We start from the raw sequence: 15596 nt of genomic DNA, 5'->3' as shown, positions 1-15596 counted from the left end.
TTCCAAAGTGTTCTGCAAATTATGGTGTCTTGCATGAGAACAGTACTAAAATGACAAAGTTCTGCTTCAGAAATGAAATATTGAATATCAGGTATAAAACTCTGCAGTAATAGCAAATAAAAATGTCACTTTAATTCGGTAAGTGATGTAGAAGACTGTCAAGCACCACAACCCTTTTCCAGGACTGGCAAAAATAGTATTCATAGCAAATGGGATAAATGATAGATATCAATTCATGATCTGTACCTGAGGGCAATCAATGACCTGACATAGGACATTTCCATCTCTACACCGACAGGTGTGACAGGTATTAGTAGGATCAACAAATGACTGTCCATTTCTGTACAAGAGACCTTGAAAGGTGCAGTCTGAAAAGTAACCAAATACAAGGCATTAAACAATAAATTCCACGAAACATAAATCCCTTCATTAATTGCAACACTTGTTAATTAAATTTGTGTGGATCAAGAATTCATGTCCATGTAAAGTTTATTAAATTTATGTGGATCAAGAATTCATGTCCATGTAAAGTTTATTAAATTTGTGTAGATCAAGAATGCATGCCAATGTAAAGCTTAAATTTACTAAAACATGGAAGTTGAAATAGAGAAAAGTATCAAAGCAAATGAAACTTGTTTTATTATATAAGTATAGAGGGAACCACACTATATCATACTTCATTAATTAAACATCAAAAAGTGAATCTGGATATAACATGGTGATTGTGTTTAATTTTTGTCTATGATTGTAAATTGAAAGGGTCATTTTGTAAACATATTACATAGCTAACTTTTTTCCATGAGTGTAGACTAAACTTTAAGACATGTTTACTTAGATCTCAATTTAGGACATTGGTTTTCCCAATGAAAAAATCTGGTCTACCTTATGTTTGTCATGTTCTTTACTAAAATTTAAGTAAAAGACCTGACCTTGTTTACAACTCAGAATGTTCTGAAAATGAACTTTTGACCCTCATCATGATAATGTCTCCTAAGGTTTTATATAGAGATAGTGATCAATTGAATTATTTATTTCTATTTTAACAGCTGTCTAGTAAAATCAGTCTTTTAGTTGTGTTCAGTTATAAATGAAGAGGATTGATTTATTTAAATTATTCATTGGAATTTCAAAGTGTTTATTGACTTTAGGACTAAAATCACTAGTTTCAGATTATTGTGAATTCAATGGATTACATCAATGTGATACAGCAAGACTGATATCACATCAGCACATTCCAGACTACTTGTACATCAGCAAATTCAAGAATAGAATTCATTCAGAATGCCATTGGGATTCATTTGGAACACTTTATACTTTTGGACTTGATATAAAACTTTTAGGTCTATTTGGGATTTAATTCACAATAATGAAAGTTCCATTTAAATTTTCACTCTGCATTCTATGGAAATAAGTTTGAAGAATTTTGCTAAACTAATTAGTTTTGTTCTTTTCTTTTGGGACCATAGAGTTGTAACAATGGTCACATGAATTTTTCGATCATATATCTAGACTGTAACACTCATAACATCAAAAAAGATTACAAACAGTAAGCAATAATAAAATAAAGTACAAGAACCTGTAGCTCTCAGACTGTTATGAACATACTTTCTTGACCATATTTTCAAAATGATAATTTGCTCACTGAGCTTGTGGTTCAGTATGTATTCACTTATAAATTGAGTTCAACTACAAACTACACAGACCAAGATCTACCATCACATAATACCATGGAACATCTGTGTCAATGCTTGCAGCTGGGCTCATAAACAAGTATATATGGTAATCTTCATCCCCCCCATTTTTGTATTTTGTGAGTTGTAAAATTATCACTATGACTTTCAACAAACCATGATCCTGTAATGTGTACAAAACAATATCTGTACTGACATTAGGAAAGTGACTTGTCCAAATCAAGTAATGTGGCAATAAACACTGAATTATATGTAACAAATCATCTTTGCCCAACCAACAGAAATGCTTGAATCAGATTAGACTAGTCCCATTTTCCAGCTGTGACTAAAGCGCATTTAATATCTATAAATGGATCAGTCACAAATGTTAAGCTGAATTAATGCTGCACAAAATTAATCCAAATATGTTTTGTTATTTATTAGCTATTTTAGGTATAAAACTCTTGACTTAAGCACGACAAATATTTTTATTCTAAATGCACCTATATATTTATTTTCTCAAAATATTATGCCCTTTTTTCATGCAAGTTATCACTAACCAGAAAATACAACATGAATGTCAGAGTACTGTGACACAAACTCATGATGTTAAAGAGCAATCAAATTTACCTGAACTAAGAGCAAAGCAAGCAAGATAGACAACCGGTTATTCTGTGACCTTGAAAGTGCATGCAGAAAGTTTAAGTTGTCAGTAGCAATCCAAGTTTCTTATGCTAAGATCCACTATTCATTTCAACAAATCAGGGCTCTGGCTGTCTGACCATGTGTTACACTGGCTGTTCAGTTGCACTGCTTTTCTGGATCACTAACAAAGGAATTAATGCTTTTCTTTAAATTATGTTACTGAATTGATGCCAGTTATATCACAATGTTATTTTATGGACTCCAACCACTGTTACTATGAAGTTTACCTATGAGTCTCACTAACAGTGGTCATCATAATTATGATGATAAAACAGTCTTGCATGTTTACACTACAAAAAAAAATTATGTATTTATTAGAATACATTTGACATCCTACCTGTACACTCAGGACAACATGATCCTGGGACATAAACTGCATGACTACATCTGAGCTCAGGACAGGTTTTTCTTGTGCACTTGACTGAGCCCTGTTGACATACACAGTCAGAGCACCTGTCTGTTAGGCTGGGTACCTTGTCCCAATTCCTGTAGGTGATATTTCTGTACAGGCACACTACAAGCAGAAGTAAAAGGAACATAGCGAGTATTTCGCTTTTCAAAAGCTGGATATTTTGACACGTTTAAGGATCATGCAACACACACACACACATGCTGAGGTGCATTGTGTTGCACTGGTTTATTAAAGGTGTCATGACAATATATAAGGGTCCTTATTAGAGAAACAAAAATAGGAAACACCATTTGAAAGAGCTTGCAAAGTTTCATGGTCTGGTTAAGATAGTAAATTACTCTTAATTAGATTACAGAGCTAATGATTTTTTACTTTAATACTATCATAACAAACAATGGTTCACTGTATGCAAACTTCAAGAACAAAGGAAGAATTTGAGCCTAACAATTTAAAGTCTTTCTCAGGTGCCCCAGCAAAATGTATGTACATGGTGAATCAGGTATTATGATTGTTGTTGTTGTTGTTGTTGTTGTGGGGTTTAACGCCATTTTTCAGCACACGATAGGCTATACATGGCGGCCAGTATTAATGGTGGAGGAAGAACCCAGGAAAACCCCGGGAAAGAACCACCGACCCTCGAGAAGCTACTGGCAAGCTTTCTCACATACCCACATTGGCTGAATCTTAGACTCGAACCGCCGCAGACAGAGGTGAGACAGGTATTATGAATATTCTTTCATGTGTATTTAGTAGGTGCATAATTTATGCACCAAATAAAAGCATTAACATCAAAAATGCTGGAACCAGTTTGATCATAAACTGGCTGGGTATGTGTTATCATCTATTTTCTACAAGATTTATCATTAATCATTCAATATACATAATAGACGTACTCTTTACTAAAAAGGAGGAAACTAATTTTTCTTCCTAAAATATGTTTCTTCAATAATACTTACACGATCATAACACATTTAGAGAACTAATACTTCCCTGCAAATACAGCCCTCACAGGCTATAACATTTTAGTTATGGGGCCGCTCTAAAGATATTATATATTTCTGACAGAGTGACAAGTGCTAAAGCACAGCTGCCATAACATGATGTGTCACACGAAAAACATACTTATTAATCCTAAACCCCCTGACATGGTAGTGTTTCAAGTCACAATTTTCAGTAATCTTCAAAACATAACAACCTAACAGAAGAAGAACCATCACTTCAATATATGCCCATAATACATACCATGTGTAAATGGTACATGAGTCCTGTATATGAATCAATCTTTGGGGCAGTTTATACAGCAAATTGTCATTGAGGCAAATAAAAAGCAAGAAGGTCAGGTATAACCATTTCTCATATTAATTAACTGGCTGACAGTACCTAGGGTTATGTGTTAAGTTCTTTGAAGACTGCTGTTGGGGAGCCATTTATGCTAATTTGCATAGGTAAAGTTCACAATGTGGAACAACCCGATTCATTTTAAGTTAAAGGTAAATCAAAGAGATGATAGATTGATAGATATGTGTTGAATAGTTAGTACACATCACTGCCTTGAATGAGACTATATAAGCCGTTAATGATTATTGGCAAGTTTGTAAACAACATTTCTTTCCAGTTGGATTTTACTCCACATATAAAATGCAAATCATGATTATTTCTGTAGTTGGAATAGTGTTATTCATGTTTTATGGTGATTCGGAAGCAAAGAGCAATCAGCAAAGCACAGTGAAAATAAATTTCAGAACTCATGGTTGATGGAGTTTTGCTTTGTGAAACATTCCAGCAAAATGACGGGGGGCATTTAATTATTCACATACTGCAAGTGACATCAGCATGCATCATTCCTGATTGTATGTTGTCAGTAGAAAGAGGAGCACCACCTACCTGTATGTAACATATTTGACATGCCAAATTGAACATTCACATTATTTCTCTTTTATTATTATTATTCGTTATCTCTGTGATCTTATAATACTATTAATAGACCCATGCTTTTCAGGATGATTATAACGATGAAATAGATTGATTGAAAGAGAATATTAAGCGTGGCACTGCCACATACTTGTGTTTGCAAAGTTTAATTTTGTTGATAAAGCATATTTCATGATCCAACTGCGTTAGATACAGTTTGGACAATGTTAATGTTATGGTTCTGAGAATCCAGCAGAGAACTTTGAAGACCAGGACCATCCAGTCTCTAGTAAGTGTAGTGAGTGTAGTGATGAACACTAATGACACTTGCATTAGCTTCAAACTCCCTACTGTATTATTCAGATTAAAAATGTCTGTATCTAAATAAGCCAATGGATTTTAAAGGATTAAAGTTATTGTTAATGTCAGTGTAGTTGTGATTATGTGTGTATGGTGATGTTATTTGACAATACAAAGTCTACCAACTATTTTTTCTTTGTAGTGTATAAAATGCTTCAACAAAGACAAGTTAATTTTTTTATTCAGATTTTAATTTCCAATCATTTTCTAAAGACTTATATGAAAAGTTGGCTTATTCTCGGTTGGACAATGCTGCCTTTCTTGGTCACCAGAACTGACCACCTCTGGGTCCTCAAAACACACTGTTTGAGTCTCAGATCCTTCCAAACAATGACTGAGAATATGGCAGTACAATAAAAATCAGAGACAGGGTAGTCATTTTTGCCAGTGTTTCTCCATGAGAGAGCATCCATCTCAAATTGAATTATCTTCCAGCTGCCCTTATCACAAATCCTGGAAGGGGGAAGGCTCCAAGTTTTTGCTGCTGAATGGGACAGGATATGCTATGATGACTTATGGACCAATCTAGCATTTTCAAGGGATTTAGGGGCCATCCATTTCGTACATATACAAAAATCTAGCAAAGCTTGACCCCTCCCTGTACACATGCATACTTTTTTACACACCCCAACCTGCGTGTTTAAGCTTGATGCCCCCCCCCATGGATTCTATAGAAAGGCTTATATTTAATCCACGCAGAAACCATAAAGAATTAATAACATTAACATGTTTAATACAACTGATAGTCCACCAACATTGAATGTCTGGCTGCATCAAAGAAATAAGCTGCATAACTTTAAACAGTCTGTCTAGTGTCTGCTAAACTTCAAACACCAACTGATTACATATTAGACAAATTATTATCGAGGTTTCAAACCCCCCCCATTTCCTGTGCATATGTGTATTATCAGTAGACCCCCCCCAACATGCAAGCATATGCATTTAGGTTACCCACCGATGTGTACATACTCAGTGGACAGCCCCACTTAGTATGACCAATCTAGTGGTTACAAGGGACTTAGCATCACCTTCAGCGCACCTCCATTGTCCAGGGTTCCCTCAGTTACAAATGCAGCACTCTTTGCCCTGTCATCAACCTAACTGCACTCAATCAATTCATTCAAGCCCCTGGGTTTAGGATGAAAACACCCTGACAGGCTGTAAATGCTGTCTTGTGGAGACTAAACAATCAGTACAGACTTGAAGGCTGTATATCTTCATGTCCCCATTCAAGTGGCTTACAGGAAGTTCTTGTGATTCACTTACAAATAGGGCACTCCCAGTTGGACTCATCATGAGTCCCTGGGGTTTCACTCAATTAAGAAGTGGACCATGTCAAGACCACCTGTGCGGTGGCAACATCAACTACCTGGACTACATTCTACAGAAATATCAGGTAAGTTATATCTTGGAACAAGACATGATATCCTCTGTTACTCTCCTTGTCAACCTTGGTTTCCTTGTCAACAAGGACAATTCTGACCTTGTAACATCTTAACATTTTGTTGATCTAGGTATGCAGTTCAACATTCAGTAAATAGAACATGTCTCTCTCAGGAACAAGCATTGAAAATCAGTACAATGGTGGCTTCCATGCTTACATTGGACGATCTACCTCCCCATGAATTCCTTCACCTGCTGGGTTTACTCAGTGTTGTAGCAGACCTCCTCTGTTGCATATTTATGCACCCATTGAGTGATTCAGTTGTCAAAATGGAGGCCGAGACTTTGCTCACTATACCAACTTCTCACAATTTGCGCAAACATGAGGTTCAATCCCAGAAGATGAAACAACCTCATGCAGCTCACATCAGGTACACCTTTGCAGTTAAACCTTCAGAAATCACAATTTGTATGGATGGCAGCACAGAAGGCTTGGGGGTCATACCTCCTTCCATCATTCTGCAAAGCCAATGGAGTGTGACCCTCTTAGGATTGTAATTTACATAACATTCTTGAGATGAAACTATTTTTTAATAATTTTTAATACAGATTGTTTAAACATTCTCATTCAAAGCAATGACTGATAATAACTTTTGTTTTCCAACAGACTTACACACATCTAGCATCTCTTCGATTTACCTGAACTCTTTGCCTTGTAATAGCTATTTAAACTGCTCCAAGGATAGTTTTACCTCAGCTCCAGTCAGGACTATTTACCGTTTATAGTTGCTACATATAACAGGCATATACTGAAATGGTAAGGTGTTTTTGTCTTTTTTTCGAGATTACTGAAAATTGTGTTTTTGGAAACACAACCATGTCAGGGGCTTGGGAGTAAAACATTGTGGTTTTTTGCATGACATGCCATGTTATGTGTTCTACTTTTGTTTGGGAGAACTGTGGTTTTCAACAGTTCTGGATTCATTGAGACTGATTCCCAGTTGTACGTATCTTACTGGTGCCCTGTGATCTTCTTGTTGATTGCCTTGAAAATACTTCTGCTGTAGCTGAGACTGTCAGGGAGGGAAATTGGTCTCCTTGCTAACTTGTCTGCAGATTTAGTCAACCTGACCATTTAAGAGCAGGTTAGATTTTAAAGGTTGTGAGAGTAGCTTGGTCCTATGACGATCTTATCAAAGGTGGAGGTTAAGAGCACTGCATCTATTCCACTAGTTTTAAGTTCATAGTTGCTGTGTTGACACTGTTCATAGTATGCTGTCAGCTCAACTTAAGATACTGTTAATGGACTCTCCCACATGTTGTGTGGCATTCCGGATGGCAGAAGATACACCGTGTTCCACATGTTGAAAGACTGCCATAGATACTACATCCCACATAGAGCCCACAGCCATGATGTTGTGCACCCAACTGCTGTGAGATGTTAAAAGACTTTTGTTCTGTGTGTATAACGGATTGCTTTGTCATTCCCACTGTAAGCTAAGGTATCCAAATGGAAAACTGGTGTGTGGGAATTAAAGAACCACCAACTAAAGTTCAAGGGAAGGAGTAAGTTGATGCATGGATCTTGTAACTGATTATTTACACAACCCAGAATGTCAGTAACTCTGCACACATTTTGTTTACTTTGATTTCCCAACAGCTGCACGTATTTTATTGACTGTTTATGATTTCCCTATAGCCAAGTTATTGTGTAGATTAAAATGAAACCAATTGTTTATTGTTCATCCTTGTTAAAAGACTTAAGTCACATGTCATCTTGCATAAAATCTCTCCCTGAGTTCATGGCATAAAAAACCACTTAGATAACAATGATTTTATAACAATAACAATCATATTATATAACAATAATGATAATAATAATGAGGACTTTGTATAGTGCCTAATCTTTAGAAGCTCTAAGCGCTTTACAACATTAGACAACACCTATAAGATAAAAAAACATATAATGCTATGATTACAAAAACAAACACCATGAAATTAGAAAACATTAAAAAACATGCTGAGAATAGTTAAAGTAGGAAACATTATTCAGTCTTTAAGTTTGTTCTTGCAGTCGAAATAAGTGAGTTTTGAGGGCCCTCTTGAATGTGATCACTGTGTCTTTGTGTCTAAGTTCAGTGGGCAATTCATTCCACGTTGCTGGGCCATGGTATGCAAAAGAATGCTGTCCATATGACTTTGTTTTCATAATGGGAATAATGAGTATACGATTGTCAGAAGAGGAGCATAAGTATCTTGCTGGTGTGTACACATGGATGAGGTCGGATAGGTATGTTGGACTAGAGTCCGACAGTGAAACACAGCACAGAGAACAAATTTTGGCATTTGATTCTGGATCGAATGGATAGCCAGTGTAGGGTACAGAGCAGCAGGGAGGTGTGCTCTGATCGTGGTACTCTAAGTATGATCCGAGCAACAATAACAATCACATTATATTTGAACTGTAATTTTATAACAATAACAATCATATTATATTTGAACTGTGATTTTATAACAATAACAACCATATTATATTTGAACTGTGATTTTATAACAATAACAATCATATTATATTTGAACTGTGATTTTATAACAAATAACAAAATTATATCTTAACTTTGATTTTATAATAATAGCAATTATATTATATTTAAACTGTGATTTAATAACAATAACAATCATATCTGAAGTGTGATTTTATAACAATAACAATCACGTTATATTTGAACTGTGATTTTATAAGAAATAATCACATATTTGAACTGTGATTTTATAACAATAACAATCATATTATATTTGAACTGTGATTTTATAAGAAATAACAATCATATTATATTTGAACTGTGACTTCATAACAATAACAATCATATTGAACTGTGCAGTAAACACGAATTTGACATAGGTTAAAACTGAACATTCCTAAACATTCATGATTTCAGTATTTTTAGGATATTTATGATTGTGATTATTATCAATATGTTTAGCACTGTGGTTGTTTTTAGTTATGTATAGCATTGTTGTTGTTTTTTAGCATGTTTAGCATTGTGGTTGCTTTTAGTATGTTTAGCATTGTGGTTGTTTTTAGTATGTATAGCATTGTGGTTGTTTTTGGTATGTATAGCATTGTGGTTGTTTTTGGTATGTTTAACATTGTGGTTGTTTTTAGTGTGTTTGGCATTGTGGTTGCTTTTAGTATGTGGTTGTTTTTAGTATGTATATCATTGCGGTTGTTTTTTAGTACGTTTCATTGTTTTTGCTTTCAGTATGTTTAGCATTATGGTTGTTTTTAGCATGTTTAGCATTGTGGTTGCTTTTAGTATGTTTAGCATTGTAGTTGTTTTTAGTATGTATAGCATTGTGGTTGTTTTTGGTATGTTTAACATTGTGGTTGTTTTTAGTGTGTTTGGTACTGTGCTTGCTTTTAGTATGTGGTTGTTTTTAGTATGTATATCATTGCGGTTGTTTTTTTAGTATGTTTCATTGTTTTTGCTTTCAGTATGTTTAGCATTGTGGTTGTTTTGAGTATGTATAGCATTGTGGTTGTTTTTAGTATGTTTAATATTGTGGTTGTTTTTAGTATGTATAGCATTGTGGTTGTTTTTAGCATGTATACCATTATGGTTGTTTTTAGCATGCTTGGCATTGTGGTTGCTTTCAGTATGTTTAGCATTGTGGTTGTTTTGAATATGTATAGCACTGTGGTTGTTTTTAGTATGTTTAGTATTATGGTTGTTTTTAGTATCTATAGCATTGTGGGTGTTTTAAGTATGTATAGCATTGTGGTTGTTTGTAGTATGTATAGCATAGTGGTTGTTTGTAGTATGCATGGCATTGTGGTTGTTTTTATAATGTATAGCATTGTGGTTGTTTTCAGTACGTTTAGCATTGTGGTTGTCTTGAGTATGTATAGCATTGTGGTTGTTTTTAGTATGTTTAGTATTGTGTTTGTTTTTAGTATGTATAGCACTGTGGTTGTTTTACCATTATGGTTGTTTTTAGTATGCTTGGTATTGTGGTTGCTTTCAGTATGTTTAGCATTGTGGTTGTTTCGAGTATGTATAGCATTGTGGTTGTTTTTAGTATGTTTAGTATTATGGTTGTTTTTAGTATGTATAGCACTGTGGGTGTTTTAAGCATGTATAGCATTGTGGTTGCTTTTAGTATGTATAGCATTGTGGTTGTTTTTAGTATGTTTAGCATTATGGTTTGGCTTCTGGCAATAAACATATCTGGGTTCCTGCCACAAATTTAGAAAATGATTTCAGATCTTTTCCAAACCTTTTTCAGACCAAAAACTAAACATTTCCAGACCTAACCATGTGGCAAGTGTATTGACCTAATGATAGCAACAAGCATGAATTTTTCAGAATTTTAGAATAAATAAAAATGGAATGTTTCCTGCATAATTCGTGTGTGCTGAATCTAAAGCATAAATCATATTCATGATATCTTTTCAGATAAATTCTAAGGAAACATTGAAACACATGCACCATCCACCATTTTTAAAATTGGTCTTGGTCACTTTTTGCAAAATCTTGACCTCACGTTATTTCAAGCTGACATTTGCATATTTCGCACATATGGGTATACATAAATGTTGGGTAAACTTTCAGCTATAAGAATAAATAGACTTTTCCTGTATTCCAGGTACTTTCTGTGCATTTTTATCAAGTGGCCCCCCCATGTTAACATGAAATACTATATTCTCAAGTCATATATATGTTGAAATTATATGTTGGTCTTACAATGTTTGATGCATAATTTGTGTGTACAGAATTCAAATTTAAACTCATCTTTATGTTTCCTTAAAAATAAATTCACACCATGCATCCAAACACATGCAACATCCACCATTTTAATATTGGTCTTTGGTCATTTTGTTTAAAATCTTAATCTTGTGGTTATTTCAAGCTGAACTTTGCATATTTCTTATAAACAGAAATATAGAAATGATTTGTGACATTCAGCTTTAATAATAAATTTACTTTTTCATCATTTTGGGTACTTCTGAAGCCTTTTTCTGTCTCCCATGATCATTTTTTTCATACAATACCAAAATGATGAGTCAGACACAAGTTAAAAATATATCTTATTCTTAAAACGGTGCATAATCATTACAATATTCTTCTACATATATATACTGATCTGAAATCACAATTTAGTAAACAGAAATTGCCAATTAGAATTAATTTATGATAAGACAGTTTTAGTCAATTTTTACATTTTTAATATTAATGACAAAGAATAAACAAACAGAAAAATAACTTGCATCGAATACTTCCATAATTTTACAAAGGATGTTAGTCACATGGAAAAAATTCTTGGTAAAAACTCCTCATTCACTTATTCATACCGTACAAGTTTTCCACGAATTTATTATTACAGTAAATCTGCAATTCTACAGTGAAAATTGTGCATGTTGCAAAATTAAATTTTGGATGTTGATTTTTTTTCTTTCTTTCTTAATGATTCTGATCAAATTTGAGCAATATCAAATTTAAGATGTTACAAGTCTATGCTCTTAAGATAAGTAGCAGAAAAGAGTGAAGACAACAAGCTTTGTAAAGTTTAACAAATAATTTATTTCCTTGGACTACAAAGAAAAAAGAATATGAAAAAGGAACTTACAGTATTGTGAATTAAATCCAAATTGTAATCCAAGAATTAAAACACAAGTCCTATCAATGAAAAGTTCTAAGTGAATCACAGTTCAAATCCCAATGAAAATCCAAGATTGAAGGCGATGACATATGCAATAGTCAGCATTGTACTGATGTGTCAACAGTCTCTTGTTGAATCAAAGAAAATATTATTCCAGTTTTTGAATTCTGTATAAATTTTGGTAAATGTACTTATCCAAGAATTAATTTAAAGCATAGTATTTCCAGGGAAAACAATCACTTGAAATTCAATAATTTAAAGAAAATAAAAATTCAGCCCCAATCTTGACACAACATAAAATAACTTGACTTTTCAAGTATTAAGGCATGGCTGATAGAATTCTTATCATAACGACAGTTATAAGACTAACTAAAATGCAAAACAGATCCCAGATGGGGGTCAAGAGTTCATACTTCTGGAAACAATAGAAGTTTGCTTATGAATTAACATGTGCCTCATGTTGCCTTATGTCATTTAGTCCAGGTATGACCTTGACCCAACTAAATGATTCTTACTGAGAAAAGAAAAAAAACTGTTTACCAAAACTGTCACTGATTTTAAGTTCAGCAACTAGATACAATGTTTCTATTATTACATATTTAAATCAGGGGCTCCAAGTGGCCGAGTGGTCTAAAACACTCTCCGTTACAGATCACTGCCATCTCACCTCTGTCTGTGTGGGTTGGAGTCTCTGATTCGACCAATGTGGGTATGTGAGAAAGCTTGCCAGTAGCTTCTCAAGGGTCGGTGGTTCTTTCCAGGGATTTCCTGGGTTCTTCCTCCACCATTAATACTGGCCGCCATGTATAGCCTATCATGTGCTGAAAAATGGCATTAAACCCCACAACAACAATAACAATCATTTAAGTTCAGTCAACAACAACAACAATGTATTTAAATCAATGAAATAAATTTTAAAAAATCAATCAAATCAAACAGAACTGAACTTAATTCTGAAGAACAAAATCAAGCCCAGTAAACAATATTACATTACATTAGTATGTAATGGAATAAAGAAAATTAAAATCTAACAAACAAACAATTAAATTAAATATACATAACAAAGGCTTTTTCCAAAATTCCACACCCGTGCAGGAACCCTGATATATTGTGAAACAATGCTGCTATTAAAGTGAATCAATATTTCAAACTGTTCACTGCCTCTGTAAATTCTGCAAATAATCTATGTTTTGCTTAGGGACCTATAGTAAATAAGCTTAGACCTACCATCACATGTCTCACAGCAGCCATCCCTTCCAGGATTTACACAGGCAATGGTGGGGCATTCTCTGTTTTTGCACTGAATCTGTCCAGCTGTACATCTACAAACTTGACAACTGTCTTGGCTGGCTGGAACAATATCTCCTTCCTGGTAACGAAGGCCACCATAGAAACATGGATGCTTATGGCAGACTGGGCAACAGCTTCCAGGGATATAGACTTGGTCAAGACATTCCAGAGGCAAGCAGCGAATGGATACACAAGACACTGTTCCATTCTAGTATACAATAAAATGATAAAACATAAGATTGAAATTTACCAGGCCAACAATAAAGTATGATGGTATTGCATTTCCTTTTTCCAACTATGATAACAACAACTTCCATCTTGAATACCAACAAATCCACAACTAACATCCTCAACATCCTAATCAATAACATAGCAATCATTATCAATATCATCACCACTGTAACCACTATGAATAGAACTACCACAGTACTATATCACAACTACTTCAAACATCATCACCATTAACACCACCACCATCATCATCATCACCACCACCACCACCATCAAAGCATTTTCACCATCAACATCATAAGCAGCACCAATTGCAGTAGTATACAGAATGACTTCTACTCACCCTGCATGTACACTCTTGACAGGGATCAGTAGGTGCAGTGAATGTTTGACCATTAAGGTACTGTTGTCCATCCACTTGACACATCAGACAGGTGGGACAACAGTCACCTGGTGCTGGGGTGGCATGGCTACACTGCTGGGTGGCATTACAGTCCATTGCTTTGCACTGAATTTCTCCCATCTGGAACACAGAATCAACTTTATTAATATACACTTGATAGAAGTTTTTATAATACATATGACACAGTTGTAACACTTATATGATATGGCACAGTTTTATGATATGGCACAGTGTAATATGGCAAAGTTGTATGATATCACACATATTTATAATATGGCACAGTTGTTTGATATGGCATAGTTGTATAATATGACACAGTTGTATAATATGACAGTTGTATGATATGGCACAGTTCTATGATATAACACAGTTGTATGATATGGAACAGTTGTATGATATGGCACAGTTGTGTGATATGGCACAGTTGCATAACACAGTTGTATGATATGGCACAGCTGTATGGCATAAAACAGTTGTATGATATGGCACAGTTGTATAATATGGCACAGTTGTATGATATGGCACAGTTATATGATATAACACAGTTGTATGATTTGGCACAGTTGTATGATATGGCAAAGTTGTATGATATGGAACAGTTGTATAATATGGCACAGTTATATGATATAACACAGTTGTATGACATAGTACAGCTGCATGATATGGCAAAACTGTATGATATGGCACAGCTGTATAATATGACAGTTGTACGATATGTCATAGTTGTATGATATGACATAGTTGTATGATATGGCATGGTTGTAAGATATAAAACAGTTGTATAACATGGCACAGTTGTATGATATGGCACACTTGTATAATATGACAGTTATATGATTTGGCATAGTTGTATAACACAGCTTTATGATATGGCACAGTTCTATGATATGACACAGTTGTATGATATAACACAGTTGTATGGCATAAAACAGCTGTATGATATGGCACAGTTGTATGATATGGCACAGTTGTATGATATTGGCACAGCTGTATAATATGACACAGCTGTATGATATAACACAGTTATATGGCATAAAACAGTTGTATGATATGGCACAGTTGTATATCATGGCACAGTTGTATGATATGGCACAGCTGTATGATATGGCACAGTTGTATAATATGGCACAGTTGTATGATATGGCACAGTTCTATGATATAACACAGTTGTGTGATATGGAACAGTTGTATGATATGGCACAGTTGTGTGATATGGCACAGTTGTATGATATAACACAGTTGTATGATATGGCACAGTTGTATGGCATAAAACAGTTGTATGATATGGCACAGTTGTATGACATAACACAGTTGTATGATATGGCGCAGTTGTATGATATGGCAAGACTGTATGATATAACACAGTTGTTCAATATAGCACAGTTGTATAATATGGCACAGTTGTATGATATGACACAGTTGTGTAATATGACACAGAAAGACATATTTCTACTGATTGTCTGTGGTCGAGACTAGTAATGAATTGCAACTGATATCTTAATAGCAATACAATTTCCTGTTACACCATCAATTACCTAAGCCTGCATTATTAAATGATTTCAGCAAGTTA

The 15596-nt window shown here is 34.5% G+C and overlaps 1 protein-coding gene across 1 annotated transcript in view; it reads right to left on the bottom strand.

The window, feature by feature from the left end:
* Positions 1-15596, bottom strand: part of LOC149773656 (uncharacterized) — a 208564-nt gene that overhangs the window by 77471 nt on the left and 115497 nt on the right. The window contains exons 35-38 of the mRNA XM_089946245.1: positions 13967-14146; positions 13330-13600; positions 2713-2889; positions 247-368 (exon numbers count right to left, since the gene is read on the bottom strand). Of these exons, the coding sequence (XP_089802371.1) occupies positions 247-368; positions 2713-2889; positions 13330-13600; positions 13967-14146 (750 nt within the window). The remainder of the gene's footprint in view (positions 1-246; positions 369-2712; positions 2890-13329; positions 13601-13966; positions 14147-15596) is intronic.

This window comes from Sinohyriopsis cumingii, unplaced genomic scaffold (genome assembly GCF_028554795.1).
Source record: "Sinohyriopsis cumingii isolate HCF-2022 unplaced genomic scaffold, ASM2855479v2 utg000622l, whole genome shotgun sequence".
NCBI classification, from domain to species: Eukaryota; Metazoa; Mollusca; class Bivalvia; order Unionida; family Unionidae; genus Sinohyriopsis; species Sinohyriopsis cumingii.
Note: the sequence above shows the minus strand (reverse complement) of the source record. Positions and strands in the feature narration are given on the sequence as shown.